This window comes from Chanodichthys erythropterus, chromosome 22 (genome assembly GCF_024489055.1).
Source record: "Chanodichthys erythropterus isolate Z2021 chromosome 22, ASM2448905v1, whole genome shotgun sequence".
Classification (NCBI taxonomy): Eukaryota; Metazoa; Chordata; class Actinopteri; order Cypriniformes; family Xenocyprididae; genus Chanodichthys; species Chanodichthys erythropterus.
Window position 1 is genome coordinate 10948430 of NC_090242.1, and position 23852 is coordinate 10972281.

General features: G+C 36.7%; 1 protein-coding gene across 7 annotated transcripts in view; it reads left to right on the forward strand.

The window, feature by feature from the left end:
- The first annotated feature begins 3808 nt into the window (after window positions 1–3808).
- The window catches only part of shroom3 (shroom family member 3), a 109087-nt gene continuing 89043 nt past the window's right edge, over window positions 3809–23852 (forward strand). For 5 of the 7 annotated variants that reach the window (XM_067374999.1, XM_067375000.1, XM_067375001.1 and 2 more), the window contains exon 1: window positions 21111–22133. Coding sequence is in view for 2 of the 7 variants with exons in the window: in XM_067374997.1 (XP_067231098.1) it covers window positions 22099–22133 (35 nt within the window). In the remaining 5 variants the exon portion in view is untranslated. Of the gene's footprint in view, window positions 4594–16901; window positions 17057–21110; window positions 22134–23852 lie in introns of those variants that run through there. The other 2 variants (XM_067374994.1, XM_067375003.1) reach the window with 2 other exon arrangements.

The window sequence follows — 23852 nt, forward strand, 5'->3', positions numbered from 1 at the left end:
GTACAGGATAACAAGATGGACGTGGCTCTTAAAAGTGCCTTTGTTATTTATTTGTGTGTGTGTGTGTGTGTGTGTGTGTGTGTGTGTGTGTGTGTGTGTGTGTGTGTGTGTGTGTGTGTATGTGGTGGAGTGTTAGAATAAAGATAATTTTTGCTGGCAAATTTGAGGGACCTAATGATGAAAAAGAAACAGACAAACAAAAAAACAGAATTGAACATTTTACATCAGTATTCTCTTCACCTGTGTTGTCAGATTGGGCTTGAGTGTACGTAAAATTGATTTTATACAGTTGAATAAGCAAAAAGTTAATACTGTTAAATACATTTTACACAAAAATTGTTAATAATGTAAGTTTTTCTCTATTTCACCAACAAAAATAGTTCCAAACAAAACCACAGCAGAACTCACTGTAAAAAGTACATGAATCAATTAATAACTTATGACAACATAATTTATTATTACATTAATTATACACATGGTTTTATTTCATAGTGAGAAATTGTGCTGAGACACAATAATGTTGTTGTTATGAATTTGTTTCTACTGTTTATTATAGATGATATTTAGGCGTTTATTGTCAGATTATTTGTGGATTTTAAACAATTACTGGGCTGGAAAACAAACTAATCTGGCAACCCTGTTTTTTACCGGACCATTTATAATGTTGGCTAAAGTGGCAGTCTGAGTATGTAAAATAGGTAACTGGAAACACATCAGTACTGAAAATCTTGTATTCCCCATGATTGCACCTTCATGATTATATGCGAAAAAAATCAACTAGAATTTAATTAGCTAACTTTGCTAGCCTACTGCACATTTGGTGCAGCAAGTAATTTATATATATATAAAAACGTTTTCTATCATTAACCGTCCTAATAAATTGCTGCCTTACACTTCTAAAAGTTCTAAACACAACCTGACCTGATTCTACAGTTTTTAGTGTGTGAATTTAAGAATAGTCTCGATCTCTATTAATTAACTTTTCTACTTACCGAGTGGAAAAATCGCAATGGACCTTGGGATCGCGATCGCGCCATACAATGACGTCAGCGTTATTAATTTTGAGGATTTTTAATAAATAAATAAATAAACAAGACATTGATTAATCGAACACAAGCATATATACATATTTATTTATCAATACCAGAGTCCAATAAAAATACATTATCCAGCATGCACCCTAATTAGTCACTTACCCTGTGACCAGAAAACGCTTAAACTTCTTACTACACGCACCGTGGAGCGTTGTTAAACTCACCTCTGAATGCTGTTCTACCTGCAGTTGAGCGTTGTTTTGGTTAAACTCACCTCTGAATGATGCTTTACCTGCAGTGGGGCGTTGTTAAACTCACCGCTGAATGCTGTCGCACACACGATGACCGTTGTTAAACTCACCGTTGTTCATTTTCTGTGAACGCTCCCCCTTTTTCTCAGAGGGCACTTTAATATCAGACTGCGAGGGATTTCTTAACATTAAAAACCAGTTGGGTGGCCAGATAAAGATGATATGGGGGCCGCCATTTGACCACACTCGGCATAGATCATTTATTGTAGCCTATTCCTATCTATTCTTATTTATTGTAGTCTCGATCCATCCACAGCAGACAACGGGCTGTGGTGTGTTTACCCAAGACGTCAAATTTCAACGCCGCAGGCTCCGGTTCAGAGTTCCATTGAAGTCTATCGGACTGCCCTGCTCGTTGAAAAATGACGCCAAGGGGGTACCCAGTGCGTTAATATGTGACGCCGCCAAGGGGTCCTGACCAAGCGTCCATATGTGACGAGTTGCGAGTGAGAACGTGTTGATTACATATATGGAGAGGTCCTATTCAGTGTAGGAATTGATTCAGCATTTTGATTTACATAAGCTCATAATTGCAATTATGGGAAAATAATAACAGGCCTTTAGGCTGTTTACTGCCACTCTTACTCTCACACAATGTCTAATAACAAAAGAGAAAGAGACCACCATCTAGAATGAGTATGTCACTAAAAAGGTTTATTGTGAGTTACATACTGCAAAAATGAGCATTTCATCAATGTATTTTGTGTGCTTGAGCAAAAGAAATTCATGTACAAAGTAGTTTGTTTGTTTGTTCTATCTGTAATAAGTTAAATATCAAGAAATGACCTAATAGGTATGACGTCATTGGTAAACATGTTCAGATGTGTCTTGAGGCTGAGCACAGTGGCCACACCTGTTATACTACGCCGCAGGTGTGCTATTGTGATGATGAAAGGCACCTTTGTAGCTTTTAGTGATCATGAAAGAGGTACAGGAAAATGTTTTTCTTGGAAACCCACTCAGAGACAGGTTCTTTCCCACTCTGTGTTTCTAAGTAAACTTGAATCAGTCATACACTTGATATTACCAAAGCCTGTCACGTCATACTGACCTTGTATTCAGTGCGAAGAGTGAAAAAGATGCATTTAACTCAAGTTCAGCTCATTTTTGAAGCCTTTTATAGTGTGTACATTTGTGTACGTTTCTGAACTAGCACAGATAGACTGTCTTTAAACGGTCTTGCATTTTAAAGAAAGTAATATCTTTTCTTGAGGAGCATGCTGCCAATGAAGTGAGTGCAAGCGACACCCCAAAATCAAAACTGATCATGCTTTTATATGTTGAATACCCGCAAATAATCATTTTTAACTCAATACTCAAAGGCCAAAATTTAGTATAGGTAAAACCTGCCCCACGGGAGTATAATTTCATTTACAACAACTTTTATAAATTTTAACTTTTATACTGTGCAACTGTTTCTACTTTACAATGTCAACATCAATGTGAATAAAATTGTCAGTATCAGTTTAAAAATCTGAATCCAGTTTTAATAAAGACAAAAGTTAATAAAACATCTTCAACTTTTAAACCACAAGTCAGACATCTGTTTTATATTTGAAGCGTAACTGATGGTGCAAAGTATTTATTATTATTAATGTGCTAAAAATTTAAGACATTTTGCTAACGCAGCCAGAGTTAGCAATGAATAAATCTGTTCCCTAAACCCTGAAGAATATTTGCATTTCTGAGCCGGTTCCCTTCAGGAATTTCCAATGGGTTTTTAGAATAGCAGTTTGGTTAATGATTAACAAAAACAAAATTATTATTTTTTTCTACAACATAAATTACACACATACATCAAATGTGTGTGTGTGTTTTTAAGGCCACATTCACATTTGAGGAATAACTGTGCAAGGGACGCCTATTGGGCCATGATTGATCAACCACACACTCTTCTCCAAAACCCCGCCCACAAAAATATTGTCAGAAAATGTCATGTCAGTGATTGACAGGCAGAGGGCGTTTGTGATTGGGTAAAAAAGGGCGGCCTGCTTCTCTGAGTTTGACTGTTTACAAAGTCTGTGGCTGTCTGTCACAGAAAGAGATGATATCTAAAGAGGCAGTGACATCAGGTATCAGTAGAAATGTCTTTAAATAACCAGATTATTTGAGACAAGAAAACTCGATATCCACTGAGCAGCTAAACTGCGGGTAAGAAATGTATTCATCCAGCTATTTGAGTGTTCCTCATGCATTTTGATACACACAAGCACCATGATAGAAATCAGAATGCGTGCAAAATACGCCTTAATTGAATGACTTGACCAAACTTGTTAAAAGAGTGTGTTTGTATGTTTTTCATCCATGATGTAGGTGGTGATTTGACTACATTATGTCAGCCAGTTTCGGTCAGAAGCATTGGTAGGATGTGATTTCGTGAGCTGTTGTATTATTTCACCACGGTAGAGCGGGTTGCACGGTTCGCGCATGCGCGTCACCATTCCGATGAACTGTGAAGTTAGGTGGGTGTGAGGGGGGGTCGACCACAGTCTCCCTCATCCATGGCTGCGGAGAGTTTCAGCGCATCAACAAGAAAAGAAAACTTAAAGACTATGTATTTTAAAATTGGAAACGCGGGTTTGCACTGATTCGAGGATTCTGGAAGGTCGAAAAGGAGCTTTTTCTTTCTGACAGGACTTGCTGAGGGGAATCTCAGCGCGGGCGCTAGCGCTCGGTCTTTCCGCGGACGCAGTGAAATGAATCAAATTCTATTGTGATGTAAAAATGAAGTCGGAAGTGAGCAAGGGCTGACAAACGGGGTTTAAAAGTGAGACCACAACCTGGAAAAGTGGTACACAGAATAAAATTAGCCTGCTCATTTGCAAATGTAAATTTTTGAAAGGCTGGAAAAGTTGTGTCGTTCCTTCATCTGTCTACTAGCAGGTAGGGATGTAAGGTAACGTTAGGTGCTATAAACAGGATCGTAATGCTACGCTGCGATCCCAAATGAAGTAATTCGAGGAAATGACCCATCACACAGTTAAAGTTTTGACTGAGAAGAAACATCTAGGACATCATTGGCCGTGTTCCTAGCGGAATTTATTGGTTGACTGAGTAACTAAGAGACGTCCTCGTCCATTCTTTTCCCCAACATTCCAGCGATGGATAATAGTTTTCCAGGCAGCAGCAGTGCCGTGATCCAAAAGGGAAAGTTCGTGTTCGTCGAGGCTCAGTTGCAGGGTGGAGCGCCCTGGGGTTTCACTCTCAAAGGTGGGCTTGAACACGACGAGCCGTTAATCATATCGAAGGTAAAGTATCACCTTACTTACCTGTCTTTCATATGATGATGAATGTGTGTCTGTCACCTGAATATAACAGCTACATCCCTCAAAGAGTCAGTCAGCATGTTATTCTACACGCCGGAGAGAAACATAATGAGGGTTTCGTGATTTGTGGATGCAAGTGAAATGGAAATTAGGAGCGTAAGATGCCAGAGAGTGTGATGACAGTATGATACACATTTCTTTAAATGTCACTGCATTAGAAAAGATAATAATGTCAAATCTAATGGCAACATATCACAAGCACACTTTAAGCAAAATATTTCACATAAGAACTTTATTTGGTCACTTTATGATAGTCAAATGTTAGTGGGACATGTCTATTGATGTGGTTAATGTGTTGACTACACATGTGGTTATGGTTATTTTGACTTGGACACCTGTGTCATCTTCTTGGTCACTGGGATGTTGCTGCATCAACATCAGCAACAGTTTTAGGAAACAATCATAGTGATAAAATGAACCCTATAAACATTTACTACCCCTACAGAGAAATGATAGGTTGCTACTGAGAATGGCCCTAAACTTGGCACTAACTGAACCCATTTCCCAATCATTGTGATTGATTGAAGCTGATCCAGGATTATGAACTGGCAAAAATAAATTAATAAAAAAAAACTAATTTTGTACTTAATATACAAAAAAATATTTTTTAATTCTTCTTAAGAACATCTAAGTGTACTCAAATGTGCTATTTTATTATACATTGTTTAAATACAGAGATAGTATATTAAAAGCACATTTTAGTTCATATTTCATGCTGTCTCAAAATAGCACAGTTGAGTACACTTAGATGTTCTTAAGATTATCTTAAGAAGTACTGAAGAATTTTTAGTATATTAAGTACAAAATTAGTGCACAAAAATAGAGCACTTTAAGTATATTATAGAAATGTACTTTTTTTCACCTAGGTAAAAGTCATTGTTAAAATGGCTCTGAGAAAATACAATAGTCAGCATTTGAAGTGGATCAAAGTTGTCCTAAGTAGAAGGTTTTAGGACAACTTTGATGAAAGGTTTTGATCCACTTCAGATGTTGACTATTATATGTTTTTCAGATGCTATTTGGTTTGATTTTTATTTCTAATGCAATGAAATGTGTTGGGTCCATTATGTGTTTTTTTCGCTTGGAATACAGTGCTCGATATATGTCTGCAAAGTTCATATTATGTATTAAAATAATGCATTTGTTGAAATATATATCATGCTATGGTTATGGATTTCACATATGAGGGTCATGTGAGTTATAGTGCTGACCATATGTCACACACACTTCTTAATGAGAGGGAGCGTCCTTCAGACATCTAGACCATAATTGCTGAGTACAGGGTCAGATTCTTGGTGTGACACCCAGATCAGCGTGAGTAACAGATTTTGACCTGCTACATTCATAAAACAGTTTTTCACATGCTCCTGTTGAATTCTCCCACACGGCTGGAGCCTGAGCATAAAAAATAATAGGGAGCGGATTTCTAGAAACCATTGTAGTTCTGTAAAGCTCAGGAATCCTAGGTGGCCATCTGGGTAAGTTTTATAGTTAAACTGGATTGATTTTAGCAGTCTTGGAGGGGAATATATTCTCTCTTGGTACATTTGAAAAATAAAATCCTCTTTATACTTTTTTCTATCAGTATTAAAATGTCTAAGTTTAATTTAGGCTTTTTAATTTTGAATTGTTCCATCTCCTGAACCGAAAGTAACTCATCTGAAAGTTTACTCTTTGAGTTATTATTGCACCAGGGAACAATAACAAGTCAACACCATTATGACTAAAAGTTTGCTAAGAAGTATTTGCTACTAAAGCAAGGTGGTATTTGACTCTGGTCAAGCACTGCATACCCATAGCTGACACTCGGTGCATTCCAAATGGGATATATCGCCTTCCGAAGGGCACTTCAGAGTAAAAACAATCATGTCCGCCATATTGAAGGGTCTTTCCAAACCGAAGTGCTCAAAACTGGCCACTTCAAAGGGCCCTTCGCAATGAAGGATTTCAAAGGGTACAACTGATGGACATTTTGGGCCCTCATGATCCTTTGCACAGTGAAGTTGTTTGACATCATAGAATAGGTACAGGAGGTTAGGAGTTTGATTTGACCTATAAATGAATATTTTTCTATACTACTGCAATATTTATACGAGTAAGGTTTGGTACATTATTATGGTCAAATTGACATTGTACTTCAACAAAAATACTTTACAGCTCCCTTTATCAGTCCATTCAAATGTTTCAAATACATAGACACAATATACATTATATTTAAAATAAAAAAACGGCAGCAGCTTATAATGTTACTACAGTAAATGAATGCATATTAATACAAAGAGTAAACCGGGGGGGAAAAGACGAAGGCCTCCTTGATTGTCTCGTTAAGATGTCGCTGAAGTGCATAACAAAAAATAGTTTTTTTGACCCCTACACCCTTCATCCCTTCGAAGCTCTCACTCTGGAGGGTAAACCCTTTGAAGGGATTAGGGCATAGGGGTGAGCCCTTCCGAATGGAACATAGGGTGTGAGTGGCTTTGGACGGCAGTATGCCCAATGCATTATGGGTGTTGAAGTTTTCCTACCTATTTGGCAAAATGGAAAACAAAAGTACCCCTTTAAAGTGACGTGACGTGTAGCCAAGTATGGTGTCCCATACTCATAATTTGTGCTCTGCATTTCACCAGAGTCAAATACCACCTTGCTTTAGTAGCAAATAATTCTTGGCAAACTTTTAGTCATAATGGTGTTGCTGACTTGTTATAGTTCCCAATAAATTTCTATCCCAGTCAATATATAGAAATTTGACCCTGACGTGATTTGAAGGTAACATTCATGTCTAAAAGTTGAGTGGTTGTAATATGAATGAATAGTTCAAGTTACTAAACCTAAGTATAAGCAATAGTTATTGTGGATATTTTCTTGCTAATGACCTCTACTTTGCTGATGAATCAATAGATCATCTTTATGGGAATGGTAATGGAATTAATTGCTTTTCTTGGAAACAGGAAACAAAATTAATTTCCTTCCCAGTTAAGAAGTAAACCAACAGAAGCAGTAGGCTTATCTGGTTACATTAGATTAATTTATTACAAATTAGCAACTCAAGTTTACAGATTTTTCAATGAAGTTTGCATGTTTCCAAAGAAAAGAAGGGTTCTATTTAAAATCCGGTCTTTTTTATGGTGCTTAGTAAGATATTTTGTGGGATGACACTTCTGTCGTATTGATCAGAATTAATTCATCTATTCAGGTCTGCAGTGTCAGTGCTGACTGCAAACTGGTGGTTAATCTCTGATCTCGTGATCAGAATGAGCTCTTTCACACAGTACTGGATCAGTACTCATCAGTCATGTTGACTAATCAGTACACTACAGTCAGGGAGACACCTAGGAATGAAATGAAAACATCCCAGACTAGAGTGAAACGCCTTTAATAGGCCTCACAGGAGAATTCCTGCTTTATTCCTTCTTACTTCATATATGACATAAATTTATTCTGTCATAGTTGACCCAGAGGAGGTACGGCCTTATATTTGGAGAATAATGGAGGCCAGTTATTGGCATCATAGGGGATAAATGCTTTTCCCTTGAGATTGATAAGAGTTTTATCACTCTTCTGTAGTGCATGTGTTTGTATGTGTGTGTATCTGTGAGTTATAGCTGTACAAGAGATTATGAACCCTTGAATCATGCTTAAATCAGTCCAAAGTCAGCATGCAGCAGGATGTTTGTGGTAGACAGCAAATGATCAAAAAAACTACACTTGTTTTCTGGGAAGTAAAAAAAGAATACAATTAGACTCGACATGAACTTTAGCAGGTGCTTACAATCATGAAATTGAGCCCTGAGCTGGTTTTGTGACTAATACTGGAAAGTCTCATGTAGGAATATTAATTTCCTCAGACTCAACTTTCCTGGGGTATTAATCATGTAATTTATCCCATTTGTCCAAGCATGAGCTCAATAATGGTTATTTTCAGAAAGAACGCTATTATAAAACATTTTGACTCTGTAGTGTTCTTGAGTTGCTATAATGGTCCTTTTAAGATTGTCATTATTGGTTCTTCAGATAAATATTTTGGTTTCTAGGTTATTTGAAGCATCGATACATAGATGAAACTGGAGAATTAGAGAATAATGTTTAGTTGTGGATCTTAAAGGTTTAGTTCACCCAAAAATGAAAATTCTGCCATTAATTACTCACCCTCATGTCGTTCCATCCCAGACTTTCGTTCATCTTTGAAACATAAATGGAGATCTTTTTAATGAAATCTGAGAGCTTTCTGTCCCTCTATTGACAGCTACCACTTTCCCCAGAAAGGTATTAAAGACATCATAAAAGTAATCCATGTGTCCCCAGTGGTTTGTGTTCCGAAGATGAATGAAAGTCTTACAGGGGAACGCAAACGTTTTTGCAAGGAAACGCAAAGCATTTGCTAGAGAATGCAAAAGCTTTGACATATCATTTTTCCTCCTATCTCATGTCTTTTTTTTTCCCTTCATCATGTCCCTTTAGGGGCTCTGTAGGAACGACATGAGGTTGAGTTTTTTGGGTGAACTAACCCTTTAAAGTTCTACTAAAAACCATTGTAAAACTGCTTTTTAAGAGTGTATACCTGCTTTTTTTTTGTTCAAAATTCTATTTGAAAGGTTCATTTGATTAAAATGCATGGCTGTATTTGTTTGGAGGTGTTTGTTCATAAAAATGTAATAATTTCCAGGGGTTTTAGTCACTTAATTGATCCACTTTCTTCACTCAAGAGCTTTAGTGTATTTTGCATGGATTTAATGTTTTTTCTTAGCAAAATCCCTCTTAATGTTTTTGGAGATCATTATAGGTGTCATTATAGGTTCTTCAGAGCAGTGTTTAGTTTGTTCTTTGAAGCATGAGTAAATAGATGAAACGAGAATTCGATAATATTCTTTGTGGAGCTTAAAGTTCTACTAAAACACTGTAAAAACACTTTTTAAGACTGTATGCCTGCGTTTTTATTGGTTATGTGAACATTGTTCAAAATTTTAGATTTACAACTCTATATGAAAGTTTCAGTTGATTAAAATGCATGGCTGTATTTGTTTGGAGGTGTTTTCTTTAACAGAGTAATTCTTGGATGGAAACAGGCAAAAGCAGAGGAGATCCTCGTCCTGCCTTATTTGGTGCTCTGGATTTCAGGTCTTGAGTAATGTCCTCAGTGTTGCCCGACTCCAATCTCTCTCTCTCTAGCCTCTCAGAAAAACAACACAAAATATCTAGATAGTTTGTGGATTCGCTGCTGCCATGACAATGAAATCCCGGATCCCCTGCACTCCTGCATTTGTGTATACCTGTTATGTTCAAATGCATAAACAGGAATTGATTACAATGATGTTTTCTGCTTGGAAACAGATGTTTCCAAAGCATGAGTATCTGTGTACACTGTACATCCAATCCGACCCAAGTGTCATTTAGAATTGCATACCAAAGCAAATTCAGATCACGTAATTTACATTCAGATTTAATACAGCCCTTTCCCTGCATCCAAATTTGCATTCTGTTCATACTAAATAGCATGCAAGATTAGCGTTAATGCATCCCAAATCAGTGTATTGAAATCAGTATGTCAAAGTTGCCTAGAATATGTACTGTTTCTGTGTACTGCATTTGTGTGGATGATTTATGGTTCAGAAATTTAGTGATAGACTGAAATATTGGCTGAGATTTGTCCATTTCGAGATGATTAAAATGTTTAAATTAAAATTAAATTAAAAGTTAAGAATTAATCAGTTTTATCTAGATGCAAATGCAAAAAGTACAACCTATGGTATCAATACAACACCAGCGAAGTACATACTTACAATATGGAAAATAGTTTGTGATTTGGGATGCAAACTTATAACTTTTTATTGTCAAAGCCAGACTGAAGAAACCTGGATTTGTCTCAACAGTAGACATAGTTCATCCATCTGTGGTTTGTGTCTTAAGTCCCGAGAACGTGAGCTAAACATGCTGCTGCGTTTTGGCCCATGTTGTCTGATAGCTCTGGTAGCTCTTTTGTGCAGTAATGTGTGTTGCGCTGAATAGCGCGCTGTAGAGCAGTGTCTTGTTTTCATTGGTGAGTAGTGTGTTGTGTGTCGTAGTGAGCCGTGAAGTGTGTTGTGCTGAATAGTGAGCAGTACGCAAACAACAGCCACGGCCCTTCACTTCCCATTTAAGAGCTTGTCACCATTACCACGGTAACAATACAGCCCCGGAGCAGCGCGGTTAAGACGCCCGGACCAAATGGAAGATAAGGAGGAAGGATGAAGAGGAGCTATAGGCCTTGAGAGCTGCTCTTATCTGAAAAGAGAGACAGAAGAGTATACAGAGGGACAGTGATGGAAGAAAGGGTGAGAGGGAGAGATAGAGCAAAGTCTCAGGGCTTATGGGTGGTGTAAATGTCACCAATGGGCTTCTTTCAGCGCCTTGCACTCAGATCTTCTATTGTGTGTGGCAGTGTCAACACCAGTAACTGGGGTTGATGAAACTGCCAGGCTGTATCCTAATCTGCATGCTATCAGTCCTAAATAGTATGCAAGATTAAAAATGTAAGTGCACTGTTTTTTTTAATGCTTTTTAGAAAAATATACTGCTTGTGGCATTCTCTTTATTGTTTCATTTTTTTCAATGTATGAAGCTAAAGGCCTTCTGAAGCGAATCAGTGGGTTTTTGTAAGAAAAATATCCATATTTTAAACTAAAGCTTCCAGCAGACCACCATATGCATACTGCGCAAGTCGACGTATGACGCAGGATGTAGGAGTATTGTAAGCTTTTACTGCTCTTGCGGTTCAAACAAATTGAGCTGGCCAACAAACTCAAGCTCTTCTTCTCTTTTATCGAAATCCTCCGACATTTCTATTTAAAATTTCTCATTTTAGACTTCTAATTTGTGACTGGTGATTTGTTTTGCTGTATTCTCTGTGCATTCGTCAGTGCGTCAGGTCAGAGGTCGCGCTTCCACCATTATTCGATTTGCATAGACCGTCTGCCGGAAGCCAGTTATTTTAGTTTATTAAGATTTAAATATGGACATTTTTCTTACAAAAACCCATTGCTTCACTTCAGAAGGCCTTTATTAACCCTCTGGAGTTGTATGGATTACTTTTATGATGGATGGATGGGCTTTTTTGGGCTTCAAAATCAGGAGCGCCATTCACTACCATTATAAAGCTTGTAAGAGTCAGGATTTTTTAATATAACTCTGTTTGTGTTTGTTTGAAAGAAGATCAAGAGTCATATACATCTAGGATGGCTTGAGGGTGAGTAAATCATAGGATCATTTTCATTTTTGGGTGAACTATCCCTTTAACTTTAGATAGATGTAGATAGATGTCAAAGTAGCTTCCTAAACACTGATACTGCCTGCTGTAAAAATAGTATGAGTAGAATGCCATTCTGAATAATTATACGCAAGGCTTGTGTCTTATTCCAAAAATTTCTCTCTTACCCCTTCATCTCCTTGAGAGCAGGCAAATACAGGGCAGGATAAAGCCCAGGCCTCTGGCAAAGACCCAACACAGAGAGAGAGCGGAATGTCGGCTACGGAATTCGCGAGAGCCTCACTAGCCTGAAAAACAACAAAAGAAGAGAGATGATCAAAAAAACCCTACATTGCAATTCCAACCGTACTTTATGTAGTCTTGAATACTGATTCAGCCTCTTCTGTGGAGCTGCTCTTTTATTCGTCCGTCTCAGAATGCGGCGTGTTGTTTACAGTTTGGCGGCAATAGAAGACGAGCTAAGAGCGACCTAAACCCCAGGAAGTCGGGGGGTTAAAATAAGGTTAAGAGAATTAGACGCTTTGTTCAGTTACATATTAATGGATTCATTGTCACTGGCTTGGCAGCACATCCACAATTAAACACTCCTATTCACTGCCCTGAGGCCGAGTGTTAAGTAAATCTCCGCTAGCCGTCTTTTCTTTAAGTCGCCTGGCTTTACGCTCAATAACCGGTGAAAGGGAAGAAATGCTTGCTCGTACGATTATTCCGAATATGTCCTGATTTGAATGCCACACGGAAGTGGCTCACGGTGGGCTTTTGAGAGTGAGCACCGTCAGGAAAGAGACAAACTAAAGACAGGTTTTAACAGGAAACGACAGACAATTGAAGACACTTCCCAAATACGTGTGTTTAGAAGGAGAATGAAATGTGACTTTGTACTGCATGTTATCTTTGAAAGGGCTTCTTGAAGGACTAATTTTGTTTGGCACTGATCTGTCTGTAGTTAAGGAATGCTAACAATAAACCAGAGGTTGAATCTGTTATAATTCTGTTATAATTCTCTGTTATAATTTGTTTGGCTACCCACCTGTAAGTTTAGTTGTCAATCATTGAGCAGGCACTTTTTTTCCCCAAAGCAATTTACAGTAGTTTACAGTTGTTTGGAAAGCCAAATTATAATGTGGCGATATCCAACAGGTCATGCGTCTAGGCTATTAACACAGTTTGCATGTTATTTTAGTATTATTTAGAGTATTTAATAATATTTTGAATGAGCTTTTATTTGTATATTCAATTTTAATGTTAAAGTTTTAGTCATTTTGTTGCATGCTTTTCAGTTTTCAGTTAATAATAACACTTTTCCCAATTAGTCATGACCCAGGAACTAAAAAGTTACCCATTGTTGCTGTCCGGCTGAAAGCTTGTATATGGAAGAGGATTAGGGTCAAGCAATAATAAAAAAATAAAACCATTTCAAAATTAAAGTTGTTAAATTTTGAGAAAAAAGTCTAAATAAAATGTTGAGAATAAACTTGTTAAATTACGAGAGAAACTCGTTAAATTTCAAGAAAAAAGTCGAGATAAAATGATGAGAATAAAGTCATTAAATTACGAGAAAAAAACTAATTTGTTCTAGTAATTTAACGAGTTTATTCTCAACATTTTATCTCGACTTTTTTTCTCAAAATTTAACAACTTTAAAGGTGCCCTCGAATGAAAATTTTAATTTATATTGGCATAGTTGAATAACAAGAGTTCAGTACATGGAAAAGACATACAGTGAGTCTCAAACTCCATTGTTTCCTCCTTCTTATATAAATCTCATTTGTTTAAAAGACTTCCGGAAAGTACTCGGATCTCAACATAACACCGACTGTTACATAACAGTCGGGGTCATTAATATGTATGACCCCAATATTTGCATAATGCCAGCCCATTCGACGCATTAGACAAGGAAAGGCAGTATTAACGGCTGGATCTGTGCACAGACAAGGTAAGCAAGCAAGAACAACAGCGAAAAATGGCAGATGGAGCAATAATAACTGACATGATATCATGATACTTTTAGTGATATTTGTAAATTGTCTTTCTAAGTGTTTCATTAGCATGTTGCTAATATACTGTTAAATGTGGTTAAAGTTACCATCGTTTCTTACTGTATTCACGGAGACGAGAGTCGTTGCTATTTTCATTACACGTGCAGTCTGTATAATGCATAAACACAACTTCATTCTTTATAAATCTCTCCAACAGTGTAGAATTAGCCGTTAGCCACAGAGCATAGCCTCAAACTCACACAAAATCAAACGTAACCATCTAAATAAATACTTTACTCACATAATTTGAAGCATGCATACAGCATGCATGACGAACATCTTGTAAAGACCCATTTGAGGGTTATATTAGCTGTGTAAACTTTGTTTATGCGATGTATATAGTCGAGAGCTGGTGGGGCAGAGGGAACGCATCTCTTAAAGGGGCCGTGCTGAAAAAAATTAGTGCATAGTTAATGATGCCCCAAAATAGGCAGCTAAAAAAATTACTTAAAAAAATCTATGGGGTATTTTGAGCTGAAACGTCACAGACACATTCAGGGGACACCTAGGACTTTTATTACATCTTGTAAAAAAACAATCTAGGGCACCTTTAATCTCGAGATGGTTTTATTTTTTTTATTATTGCTTGGCCCTAATCCTCTTCTGTACTTGTATCTCCATATTTCGTAATATTTATTTTTTCATAAATCTTTACTATTGGTCACCTTTTACATCTCTCTGTGGGTTTTGCAAATAGTTAACCAATGAAAAGTTTTAAAAAGAGCTTGCTGTGGCTCAAACTCTCAGTAAAACCTCATAACTCCACCCACCTCTATGGTGAATGAAGTGCTGCACGCAGTTTGTTATATAGTAGAAGAGTGTCTAAAGCCCTGGGTATACTTTTGTTTTACGCGCACAGTTGAACACACAGCCTTGCAAAGTATACTTTTTTCGACTCGTATGCATACACAGGTGTTCGACGCATGTGCAGTTTTGAGAAATCTCTCACCACGTGTTACAACCGATGTAATTTGTACACATTGTAGAGTTGTACAAATGAGGGTACTTTCTAACCTCTTCACACAATCTGTCGTCTATGTAGGACTCAATTGTCGCTGTAGCTTGCATGTGTTCCAGTCTGTTTATGCAGTTTTTCTTTGACTACCTTGTGAATCGTTGCCCCCAGGGCACGGTTGCCACCTTGTGGATAAACTAATTATTGTGAAAAAAACTGAGCACCTACATGGCCACAGTAAACTTTATAACCTGTAAGTTGATGAAAATGCAATACTTACTGCCTCAGATGCAGCCGATCTAACCTTGTAACTCCCTTTAAGCTTGATTTTGGTCAAATATTAATAATATCATGACAATAATAATATACTGAAATATATAATGCAAGTGTCTAAAAACACAATATCGACTTTGACAACTCAGTAATTAATTAAAAAAATACAATATAATTTCCTGAAAAATAGCGGTTTTGGACATGCAACGTCATGCAGCTTTTAAAGAGAGTCAGAAACATTGTAATTTCAAGTTACACAAACAAAAGTATTGATGAAACTGTGTTCAGTAGGGACTTTGTATGACTTCCTATTTCAATTTAACTTCCTGTAAAGCTGCTTTGAACAATGTGTATTGTGAAAAATGGTACACAAATAAATATGACTTGACATTGAATTTAAGTGTTGTATTTGAATAATAATAAGATGTGTGACAGAACTAGCAAAGCTAATGACTCAATTATGCATTATGCAAACAATTGTTTCGACTACTGCCGTATTGTTCCATATTGTTTTGCTAACAGAGATGGAAAAAATTGATTTTGCCAACAAGGATGAGTTTCTACATCTTTGTTGATCCCGGAACTATTCGGATTTTATACCTGAGATTAGCCTTAGGGCTTTTATTTTAACATTTTTCTTTTTAATTTAGTTTCAATTTTAGTAATTTTGTTATGTGCTTTTGTCATTTTTATTAGTTTTTTTAAAATATCATTTTAGTTTTAATTTTAGTGATTTAGTACATAAACTATATAAACTTTGAAAAAAAAACAACAGTTTTTTCATATAATATTTACAATTTATTTTATTCCATTTAATTTTATTTTAATTAATCACCCCCCCCCTCCTAAAGTTCATTCTACATATTTTTTCTAGTTTTAGTTTTAGTTGGACAGAAACCATAAAAAATATGTTGATCTTTTGTTGAACACATTCTCTGCAAAGTTTTCTAGCAAGACACCTAAACCAAGATATAAATGGCATTCAATTCATGTAAAATTTATTTACAAAGAAAGTCTAAAGAGTGTTAGTTCTAAAAACTACACTTCTTTGACCCAAGTCAAAATTTAGGTAATTGAACTGCAGACCATTCCTCTGAATTGCTATCGTCACATAATACATTGGATTCCAAGGGGAATATTTCATGGTCACACCACAGGACTTTTCTTTAGAGTATTTTAAATCGTTTGTCAGAATAATTAAGCGTGAGACCAAGTACCTGCTTTCAAGAATTCAATAAAAGAGTGCATTAACCGATCTTATCTAACAAATTCTGTCTTTCTTTCTCCACAGTGAGATGCTACTTGGGATTTACAGAGGTTTCTTTGTGGTTGACATATCTAAACATTATATTTCCTGCACATGAATAATGCCTTGTGCTCTTTGTATTGTTTGGGAGCAGTAAAAGAGTGAATGGAGTCCTCTCAGGTGCACAAAGACATTATTTTGTCTGGGTGCTGCTGAGCTTTTTGTAACGTGGGACTCCATCCGACCAGTATGAGAGATTGTGTGACCAAAATATTAGTGTCTAGAGACTCTGTGAATGTGTAGGCATAAAGGTCCAAAGAAAACATTCTTAGGATTCTGGGCGGGTTTTACTGGGGGCTCTGCACGTCCGTGAGCATGCATGTGTTTTTAATTTTGTTCATAGAGCCCTCGTAGCCTCTATCTGTTACCGCACAGAGCACTCAGTCTGTTTGTGTGTGTTTTCTTTACATCCCACAGGTAGAGGAGGGCGGGAAGGCATCTCTGTTGCAGCACCCCCTGCAGGTGGGAGATGAGGTGGTCATAATTAATGAGGTTGAGTTGAGTGGATGGAGGCAGGAGGCCATATCACTCGTTAAAGGATCTTACAAAACACTGCGGCTCACAGTGCGGAGGTAAGACCGAAAGCAGTCCCATAATGCTCTGGGGCTGTTATTTGATTTATGTACACTAGCGGTCTGTGAGATTTTTTTTAATGTTTTTGAAAAAAGTCTCATGTTTATCAAGGCTACATTTATTTGATTAAAAAAATTGTTAAAAACTGGAATACTGTGAAAAATTATTACAATTCACAATTGTTTTCTATTTGAGTATATGTTAAAATGCAATTTATTCCTGTGATTCAAAGCTGAACCTTCATTGAATTTTATGTATAATCAATGAATAATTCTGTGTTTGTCTGTTGCAACAGTTCTATCATACCTAAATTAAACAGCACATAAATGACAGAATGTAAAACTCATTATTTTGACTTAATAAACGACAGAACTACGACGTTGCATGTTCGTAATTTCTTTTGCGCTTTATTTATAGTGAGTAGTAATATACAGTGCGCCGTATTCGCGTGTGATTGAAAAGTGCGTGGTCTTGCAACCCACCAGTTGAGAAACATTAACGTAAGCTATAATGTTCGCCGTTCACTGTTGTTCTGCTGAAGCTAATTCAACATCTGTATCATTTCCGCACGTGTTTGATTTGCGCCTGGCCCTGAGGCGAAGTTGGAGTACGCGTCTGAAAACTCTCCGGTTTTTGTGGTCTTAAAGAGACAGTTCTGTGTTTAAAATAACCACAATTCTTGCAAACAAAAAAGAAGATAAAAACACCAGTTGTGCGGCGGCCACCCCTGGTCCACCCCTGGCTCCGCCCCTGCCACTGTATGAAGAATTTTTGGGTATAATGTCACAGTTTACTTCATTTTGCTGTCCTCACTTACATAAATGAACTATAGTGTCCAGCACCCGCTAGTAAAAATATATCAAAAATGTCTGAATAGTTTTTGGTTTGATTGTATGTTTACAGTATCCTCCATAAGTATTGGAGCAGTAAAGACTAAATTGCTCTGTATCAACACATACATGTTTTACCCGCATATACTGCAACGTTATTACCACTTTCAAGGCCCAGAAAGGTAGCAAGACATCATTAAAATTGTCCATATGACTACAGTGGTTCAACCTTAATGTTATGAAGCAAGGAGAATACTTTTTGTGTGCAAAAACAAACATAAATAACGACTTTATTCAACAATTTCTTCTCTTCCGTGTGAGCCTCTGATGCTGTTGATGTAGTAAACACAGTGCAGTGCTTCCGGGTTCTACGTTAGAACGCCGGATCAGAACACAACAGAAATACAAATTTGAATACAGTTTCGAATTACTCTTATATGTATGACCAAAAATGACAGAGTATTTTAAGTTAAATGCAAGTGATCGCACCGATGTCGCCATGTCATGAAAATACACTTTTAAACATTTACTGATTTTTTTTTTTTTTTTTTTTTTTTTTTTCCCACAGAAAAGAGAGCAATTTTGTCTTTACTGTCTCAATACTTATGGAGGGCACTGTATATAACTTTTTTTTTTTTTTTTTTTACGCTGGTGCTTAGTCATGATCATGACCATATAATTTTTGATAAGAAATGCTCACTTAAAGGGATAGTTCACCCATTTACTCACCCTCAAGTTGTTCCAAACCTATATTAATTTCTTTCTTCTGTTGAACACACACACACAAAAAAAATATATTTTGGAAAAAAATACTATGGAAGTCAGTGAGTGCCGTCAACTGTATGGTTACCAACATTCTTTAAAATATCATCTTTTGTGTTCAACAAAAGAAAGGAACTCATACAGCTTTGGAACAACATATGGGTGTGTAAATAATGAAACATTTTCATTTTTGGGTGAACTTTCCCTTTAAATAGTTTTATGAATCAGTACTTTTGCTTAGTTTGTATGCGGTCATGCTTTAGCATGTTGGTCCTGCATTCTTGCACAAACTAGTCTGGCACTGCCGTTATCAGTATTACTGCAGCAGGGTGGACATGTTTAACACCACTAAAAATAGAAAACACTTCCCTTCTGATAAATACAGGCGTACAGGTCTAATGCTGTCTTACTTTTTGCTGTCATTAGATTACTGGCCTGATAACCCAATTAAAAAGCACATGAACGATGCTTGACACGTGATACAGGCTTTGATGTACAGGTGAAACTGGCAGGTGTAAAGCATTGCCATGGTGACAGGTGGAAGTGTATGGTGAGGCCTCTAGGGGGCAGGACTGAGCAGAGTTAGTCTCCTGAGAGAGTTCACACACGCACACTCAGATATAGGTTACAGAGTACTGGCATCACAGACGACACAAAGACGCCTGTGTTCTCACAGGAGTGAGAAATGCCGGGTGGTTTACAGCATTGCATGTGTTGTGGTTTCATTGCTGGTATACAGTAATCCGTATCAGTTCTGGAGAACTGTTCAGTTATGATACAGGATGATTCACACATGATTGTGAAAGCTTGTCCTGCTTCCAGGACTAAACGTGATTGTTTTGACAAAGTATGTACATAAAGGCTGCCAAAGTTACATTTTGATATTCATTAAATGTTTGAATCTTTCAACTGCTTTTGTCTATATGATAAAAGTTAATGGGGTCCAAAAAAACAACATTGGAACACTTTGAATTTCATTGTATTAAAAAAAGAGTGGTCTAGTGGAAAAATCTTGAAAAAATGTGAAAAAATAAATAAAATGCATATTGGTACTCCAACCTGTGGTTTTTTTTTTTTTTTTTTTTTTTGGCCAAATACCACTTTCTTTCTTTTTTCTTACATTTTTGATTAATCTCATCTTAATTGATTGCTTAATTAATTGCAAAGACATTTAAAATAACTGAAATAATTTTAATTTGCAGTTGCAATTAACAGCATAGATTCAAAACTGGGATGTATTTTTTTTTTTTTTTTTGGAATGAACAAATTAATTGAGTCAGTGTATATAAATAGGCTATGTTTCCGAAAGTATTCTCCTTATTTCAAGAGGGAGTGAGAGTCTTTGGCATGGGGTGACAATGATATCAGACACTGCAATTTACACAGTGGGGTGCACACACAAACACAGACACACACAAGGCCCCTCTCAGCCTGGATAATGCGCTTATAATGGGAGGCATTGTGTCACACCTGGTTTTATGAGGATGGTGTTGGTGTCACTTTTACCCAGACTGACTCCAGATCAGGGGTGAAAGAACATGGGGAAATGCAAAAAGAGAGGGATTGTAATTCTTAGGTACAGAGAGGAAACAAGCTGTTTGGGGGATATTGAGGACAATCTCAAATCACAAAGCTACTATCTGATTGGCTGCCTATGCAATTTCCGTAGTCAAGAGGCACAGGTGTTTTTCAGTGTGGCGAAAAAAAAAAAAAACCTGTATGACTTTATTTCTTCTGTTGAGAACAAAAATATCTAAATATATACAGCTATGGAAAAAAATAAGAGACCACTCCAAGTTCAGAATTCAATGTTAAGTGGTCTCTTAATTTTTTCCATAGCTGTATGTATATATATATATATATATATATATATATATATATATATATATATATATATATATATATATATATATATATATATATATATATATATATATATATATATATATAATCTTTTGGTGTGTTCTGCAGAAGGAAGAAAGTTATACAGGTTTGGAACAAAGAAAAGTTTCATAGTTGCTACTTGGAGTGTGTTTTGAATCAATCTTTGAAAGAGAAGTTGTGTTTGAGACACTGGCAAGTAAATTAGGTATATTTGAGCACATTTTGATTGGCTCTTGGGATGATATATCAATTCTTTAGGAAATAGTGTCATGTTTGTAACTTACAAAGCTGCTGCAGTGATTGATTCCAAGGAAGAGCTACATGTATAGTTTTGCCAAAGTCTGAGAGATGCGTGTTGTTGAAGTTTCAAAAGATTTTCAAGTGTGTTTGAAACACTTAGAAACAAGAATTTACCCTTCAGTTTTAAACATCACGTACATACACAAAGGTTTGTGGTCTGTAAGATTTTTTAATGTTTATGTAAGAAGTCTATTCTGCTCACCAGCTGCATTCATTTATTGAAAAATACAATAAAAACTGTAATATTGTGAAATATTATTGCAAATTAAAACTATTTTCTATTTTTTTTTTATGTTTTAGAATGTAATTTATTCCTGTGATCAAAGCTGAATTTTCAGCATCATTACTCCAGTATTCAGTGTCACATGATCCTTCAGAAATCATTCTAATATAATTTATTAAAACATTTATTATAATTATCAATGTTGAAATCTGCTTAATATTTTTGTGGAAAACTTCTTATGAATTGAAAGCTTTTGTAACATTATAAATGTCTTTGCTGTCACTCTTGATCAATTTAATGCATCCTTGCTGAAGAAAAGTATGAATTTCTTACAAAAAAAATAAAATAAATCGTACTGACCCTAAACTTTTGAACGATAGTGTATACAGAATACACAGTGTTGTCAGAACAGCTCAGCTGTGGAACAGTCTGATGAAGGAGGATGTTGATTTACATATGAGTCCAGAGGTCAAACATTGGTGGGAAGAAGGGAAAGAAAACACAAAGGAAAGCTGAACATGGCGTGCACACACACACACACACACACACACACTTTGGTACTCCAGGTTTCCTTCAGTTCCTTTTCTCATGGTCGTTTTCTGTGTTGACTCTAAGCCTTGTGTGATCTCTCTTGCCTGTCAAAGACAGTCAAACCTCAAAGACAGCTCCAACAAGCCTGTCCTCAGCAATAGCCCGGAAGGCCCAGCAACAGTTGCCGTGTGGCCTATGACATCATCGCCCCGCAATTCAGGAAGAGTTATAAAAGAGAATGGACTTGAGACTGTGTGTCAGAGGGAGAAGGTGTCTGAGAACGTCAGTTCTCGCTGATGATGAAGTGATGTGCATCTGCCATGGTTTTCCAAGGATAAAAATATTAGACATTTTCATGAATAGACCAGACTCTATTGGGTCCAAATAAACGTGGAGATCTTTAGTTATGTTCAGCGGAAGCAAGCCTAAAGCCTCTTACAGCTGATTAACAACTTTTAAGAGCATTCGTTCAAGCTCATGTGAATGCTTGGAGAGATCAGGTTCAGATTAGATGAAGGATTCAGAGGCGTTTGCTGAATCAGCCAGGTATGTAAAACAAATGAATGATTCACAGTGGCAGAAATAACCATTTGGTTAATGTGCTTGTGTTTGGGCTTTGCATGCAAATTTGGAAGTGGAATTTGGAATTGAAAAGTTTAATGTTTTCATGTAATCCTGTTCTGGAAGAAAATGTTACTGCACAGATGATACTCTTTCTTTAAGGGGAGGTGTGTAATTTCTGTACCACTATTGGCTAAAATAATGACTGTTTTCAAACAGGTTTCCCTGTCTTTCATTGGTTGGAAAACAAGTAGCAACTCACGCCATTTCTAGAGTGCTGCAGTAATGCTGTATTTTTGTAGGCCAACCTGTTAGTTAAGCCCTGGGTATACTTCGTTTTTTTACACGCACAGTCGACACATGCACAGTTTTGAGCAGTCTCTCACCACAAGTTACAACCCATTAAGGCTGCATGATTATGATAAAATTCATAATTGTTGGTTTATTCCCTTGAAATTGTAATTGCGATTATTAATTACGACTATCACAATTTACGTTGCATGATGTATTGAATAGCTTTATACCATTGTTTGAAGCAACTGCATGCCATATTTTTGTCAACTATACATTGGTTTGGTTTCTTCTTTAAATAATAATAATAAAAAAAAGTCAACATATCTATAGTATAATAATAGGGGCTTTTGCATCGGGTTGTTCTTGGAACTTTGATATAGGAACTAGCCACCAAGGTGGATCCCAGAGAACTAATGTTTCCCTAGGGCCTAAAGTGACGTAAACTGTGCTTGTTGTTGTTACTTTTATTTTGACGGCACGGCTGACTTTTATTTTGACGGTGCTGAGAACAGTTCAGAGAGATCCTGAGCACATAGTCTTCATTAGTTTACGATCTGTTTAACAGTCCTGTCTAATACATTATTAGATAAAACTGTTGTAAAAAGTAAGTAGACATTATATGAAAAAGTATTAGCTTTTGCCGTGTGGTTGATGCCCAATGTCACTAGCTTAGCAGAAATACATAATCATGTTTCGCTTGGTCTGCTCAAAGTCGCACTGGATTTTCTCCTTAGCGTAAGGTTGAGAGACAGGTCCATCTATCAATGTTTTCCATGTTTGTAGAGTTAGTTTGTGGAGTAAATATATAGGCTGTGTACATGGCTTTTTAAAAATGGCGGGTGCTGGTGTTTTGCTTGCGTTTGACATATTGGCGTATTCCTACGTCAATGGTATTCTGTAGTCAATAATTGTATCCCTTAGAGGATTAGTCCACTTTTAAATAAACTTTTCCTGATAATTTACTCACCCCCATGTCATCCAAAATGTTCATGTCTTTCTTTCTTCAGTCGAAAAGAAATTAACGTTTTTGAGGAAAACATTCCAGGATTTTTCTCCATATAGTGGATTTCAGCGTCTACCAACAGGTTGAAGGTCCAAATTGCATATTCAGTGCAGCTTCAAAGGGCTTTAAATGATACCAGACGGGGAATAAGGGTCTTATCTAGTGAAATGATATCGCCTTGAGCGTACTTCCCATTTCCGCATTCTTCAAACCGTTTACGCTGAATGTTCTACGCCTTCCCTATTCTACTTACGGAAAAAAACAAAATAGGGAAGGCTTAGGACATACAGCATAAGCGTTTTGAAGAATGCGGAAACGGGAAGTATATTCAATTCAATATTTTGTGTTTGATGCAACAAGTTTTTCACACCTGGATTTGGGGATCCTCTGCCATTCCTCCTTGCAGA